We start from the raw sequence: 4,488 nt of genomic DNA, 5'->3' as shown, positions 1-4,488 counted from the left end.
ATATTTGTAGAAGGCCACAAGAAGCTGAAGTTTTCTTTCGTTGTAAAATTTAGCGGAGCTAAACTTTGCAAGGGCATCTCCAAATGTGGAGGCCGGGAGAACAACTTTTCCATGAACTAAAGAAAAGAGCGCAAGGGTTTTATACTCTCCAAGACGCGGCCTATACCCTTTTATATGTGATCTTTGCAAGATCCGTATATGCGTAAAGCCCCAAACAAAGTGAAATCTTCGGCTGGATCGGTGGTGGCGCACCACCGTACCAGCCTCCTCCTCCTTGAGCTCCCATCCGCCCCCATGAACTTAAGCACGAAGTAAAGAAAAGAAAGACCAGACCACAACAAGTGTAAAGCAAAGGCCTCCTCTCTTTAGCCTCCAAAAAATCCTTCGATGCTTTTGTCGCTGCGGGCTTTCTTCTTCTGAGCCTTTCTGAAATGTACGGTGTGTGGCAGCCACTGAAGGAGTTTCAACTTTCAATGCAGCAACTTAAGTGACCCTTCAACTTGCCGAGCTGATCAAAGTTAATCATGTGGTGGCAGGGACTGACTTGAGCAGACGACCGCGACCCCAGATCACAAGTCAAATGAGCTGAGGCGCCACGGTTATCTGCTCGCAGGAAAACCACCTAATATTGCCTCCGTGACGTTTCTCCACCCACCGGCCCGCAAGCATGCGGTTTCACTCTCACGCACGACTCGCCAGGTCAAGCTTTCCTACCCCACGTCTTGATCGCCCCGTCTCTATTGCAGGCGACTTGTTCGTGTTACACTGTTATCACTACCACTCCAGGTTTGTCCTGTCCTGTGGAAGAGATCATGGAAAATCTTGGCAGTTCTCACGTGCCGTGAAAAAGAGAGCAGCAAGGAGGCAATCGCCAGACTTCACTAGAAGCTTCTAGAACCTTCTCAGCTATCAGATGAAATACAAGGTACAGAGTGCTAAGTACACATACCGACCATTCTGCTACCACAGCATATTAACAAAAGGTACAGAAAAAGGCTGAGAGAAATTTTATGAAGGCCAGCCAGCCAGCCATGCATAGGGAGCACAGCACAGGCTGCATGCATATTCTGATGATCACAATCTATCTGTAGAAGATGTATACAACACGACCGTCGCGTCCTGGCTCCTCCTGCCGATCCAGGAACACCAGCTTATTGGAATGTATACGGTAAAACCCTTGGCACCTGGAGGGTGAAAGCTGTTCATATTGAGTGCCATCCCACCTTTCTTTTTACATCCGTGTCGTGTGGCGCCGCCGAAAACACTGAGGATCCATAGAAGACCGGAGATCACCCTCATATGGCGTATATCCGGTCTATCTCGGAATCCGACTCCGAGTTGTGGTTCCATGAGTTTGAGCCGCTCCGCCTTGTTGACTTCACCTTCTTCCTAATCGACCGCGTGCGCTTGGACTTCACCACATAGTATGTCATCGTGCCGAGCACACTGGCCATGATCACCCCGCCGATGAGGGTCACCAGCAGCGCCGCCCACTTGAAGTGCCGACCCACCACTATGTAAGAGGAGGATATGAATGCCACCGTGGTGCATACAGAAGCCAGCCACATCAACTTGTTGATCACCTCCACAACTCGCCTCTCTGCTTTGGTCTCGCCCCTAACAAGTGTTATCTGGACCACCACTACTGCTAATGATGTGAACAAGGCGATGGCATTGAAGATGAAGAACACCTTGAAGGATACCGCATGCACAACAATTGCTACACCATGGTTGTCGTTGCCGCCTGGCACCGTGAATATCGCAGCAAATGCAACTGTGGCGAAGAGCACAGCCACAACTGTGACAGAGTTTGTTGCATTGTTGATGCCCTCCCTGTGGAGCTTCCTCAGCTCCTTTGCTATGCCATGCACATTTTTGTTGGTTTTTCTGGCTTGCTCAAGTTGAGTGTGTACGTCCTTCTTGATCTCAGTCACTGTTTTTCTCAGCTCATCCCGAGGCTGGTTCAGATCATTTGCTCTCACTGCACCAGCACGGGATAAACAATCCTTTATATCCGCAGACTCCTCTGATAATGGAAGACCCTCTGCTATGTCAAATGCAGTCTTGCGATCCCTAGTCAGTGCATTCACGTTCATGTCCGGAAGAAGCAGAAGCTCATTCACAATCTGCAACAGACACCAGTTTGTGAGACACGAGAAGAAAATTATTGCGTTTTGCGCACAAGATTTAACATGGCAGAAGAATACCTCTGATCTTTTCTTCCTGGTGGCAACATGCAAAGCTAAGTTGCCATTTTTGTCAGGTAGCATAACTATGGCCGGATCAGCATTCACGAGTGCTCTAACAACTGCAGCGCTTGTTCCTTTAACCGCCATATGCAAAGCGGTCTGTCCTTTCTTATCAGTCTTCCGAGCAAGCTGAGCTTCACTGACTAGCAAAGACTTAACTATTTCAACATGCCCCTGACGGGCAGCGAAATGCAATGCATTCTTTCCGTTTGCCTTTGATAGTTCAACCAACCCAGAAACTCGCTCCAGCAAAAGGTTCACTACCTCGAGGTGGCCTCTAATCGCCGCAGTTATCAGAGGAGTCACATTTGATTGGCCAAACGTCTTCCCAAGGGATGGATCATGGTCCAGGAGTACCTTCACAATATCTACAAGCAGTGTTAGATGTCCATCTTTCTTCATATAAATACCACAGAAATATGGAGTAAAGATGAAACAGCATGAATGTTGGACTAATACTTGTTCATTAATTAGCTTGTGTAGGCAATGACACACCGCAGTTATCATACAGAGCAGGTCAATTTCAGCACTGCAAAACTAACAACAATAGGATCCATGGAGATTGATCAAAGAGTAGATTAAAAACACATAAAACCTTGGCTAGACCCATAAAACCATGGCGATCAATTAACTTAGGAATCCATAAAACCCTTTCTTCATGCAAACTATGAGATTCTAGTCTAGACACAAACAAGGTCCAAAGCTCCCGTGTTCCCATGTAAAGAAAGATATGAACAATCAGAAGTGGTTTAGTATTGAAGTGTTTGTGAGTGCTCACCTCGGTGGCCTTCCTTTGCAGCGACATGCAGAGCATCGAATCCTGATTTGTTCTTCCTCGCAAGGCTCTCCTTGTCAGAGTGATTGAGCAGCTCGAGGACGACGTCGATGAACCCTTTCTCAGCTGCGATGAGCAGCGCGGTCTCCCCGACCTCGTTGGGCTCGTTGAGCACGGCGGCGCGGATCTCCGCCACCTCGCTGTCGAACTCCTCGCCGGTGCCGGTCATCTGCGCGTCGATTTCGACGATGATCTGGCGCACGGCGTCGAGGTCCCCGCGCTGCGCGGCGAGGTGGAGCTCCGTGTCGTTGTGCCGGCCCGTGACCTGCTTGACGTACTTCTTCCGGCCCGCCTGGTCCATCCGCTTTCCGGAGTTGGAGAGCACCAGCACGGGCGGCGCCGCGGCCCCGGCCTTGGGCGACGGGGACGGGGACGCGAGCGACTGCTCCAGCCGCTTGCTGGAGCCGGACATGACGAGCGCCGGGCCCTTCGCGGGCGTCGGGGACGAGGACGACGCCGGCGAGTGGTCGAGGCGGTTGCTGGAGCGGGACATGGCCAGCACCGGGCGGCCGGGCGGCTGGTCGAGGCGGTTGCTGGAGCGGGACATGACCAGCGCCGGGCGCGAGGGCGAGGGCGACTGGTCGAGGCGCTTCCCGGAGCTGGACATGACTAGCGCGGGGCGCCTGACCGCCCGCGACGGCGACGGCGACTGGTCGAGGCGCTTCCCGGAGAGGCAGGACTCGAGCGCCCGGCGGCCTGGGGCGACGGGCGAGACCCCTCCTCCCTCCGACCCCGGCGACGCCAACCCAATCTCCAAATCCCCCTCCCCTGCGCCCACCCAACACAGCACAAGTAAGGATCACCACAGAAGGGCCCGATCAGACCAAGCCAAACCAAAGGGATCAGTGGAGCAATACCTCTGTCGGAATCGACGGCCATGGCGGCGGCGGCGGCGTCGTCGCCGGGGACGGGGTCAAGAGGAGTCGGCGCGCAGGGGGCGGGCGGGCGGCATGGGGCAGCGGAACGGGAGGTGGGGAGGCGAATCAAATCGCGAGGGGGACGGGAGCGAGGAGAGGGGCGCGTCGCGGTCTTTTGGCTGTGTGAGATGATGATGATGGAACGAAATCAATCGGAGAAGCGGCTCGGCCTCCGTTTGCTTTCAGTCTCCCCCGTCTGGTGTGTGGGTGTGTGGGTTTGTTTATGTGGATGGCTGGCGCCGGTTTGGTGCGCAGCGCCACCTGCCTGGCCTGACTGGCCATAGCATTTGCATATGGGGGGCTTTTGTCGCTTTCCGTCACGAATTATTATCTCCTTCTGCGTTGCACAAGACCCTGTCGCCCCCAATAACTGAAAACTAGTATTGCAGCTATGAAAAGAAAACTGTATGAGCAGATGCTCTTATTTGCAATTTTGTTTTTAGAAAAGATAAAAAGCTCTAGTATGATTTATGCGATTGCATGGAGA

At 52.8% G+C, this 4,488-nt stretch overlaps 1 protein-coding gene across 1 annotated transcript; it reads right to left on the bottom strand.

Annotated features, from left to right (window-relative positions):
- Positions 1–877: 877 nt before the first annotated feature.
- LOC125552110 (ankyrin repeat-containing protein ITN1-like) lies at positions 878–4,211 on the bottom strand. The gene is made up of 4 exons (XM_048715588.1): positions 3,942–4,211; positions 3,028–3,852; positions 2,208–2,617; positions 878–2,126 (listed from the first exon to the last, which is right to left on the bottom strand). Exons 1-4 carry the CDS (start codon positions 3,961–3,963, stop codon positions 1,296–1,298), a joined length of 2,088 nt encoding a protein of 695 aa, XP_048571545.1. The 5' UTR covers positions 3,964–4,211; the 3' UTR covers positions 878–1,295.
- Between the last annotated feature and the right edge of the window lie 277 nt (positions 4,212–4,488).

Source organism: Triticum urartu, chromosome 4 (genome assembly GCF_003073215.2).
Source record: "Triticum urartu cultivar G1812 chromosome 4, Tu2.1, whole genome shotgun sequence".
NCBI classification, from domain to species: domain Eukaryota; kingdom Viridiplantae; phylum Streptophyta; class Magnoliopsida; order Poales; family Poaceae; genus Triticum; species Triticum urartu.
Note: the sequence above shows the minus strand (reverse complement) of the source record. Positions and strands in the feature narration are given on the sequence as shown.

What these genes read in the sequence shown, in the direction of transcription:
- LOC125552110 (XM_048715588.1), bottom strand. Translation starts at nt 3,963, where the DNA reads ATGGCCGTCGATTCCGACAGAG. An exon ending in GGCCGTCGATTCCGACAGAG is followed by an intron (nt 3,853 to 3,941) that starts GTATTGCTCCAC and finishes GGGTGGGCGCAG; the next exon opens with GGGAGGGGGATTTGGAGATT. An exon ending in CCAGGAAGAAAAGATCAGAG is followed by an intron (nt 2,127 to 2,207) that starts GTATTCTTCTGC and finishes TGTCTGTTGCAG; the next exon opens with ATTGTGAATGAGCTTCTGCT.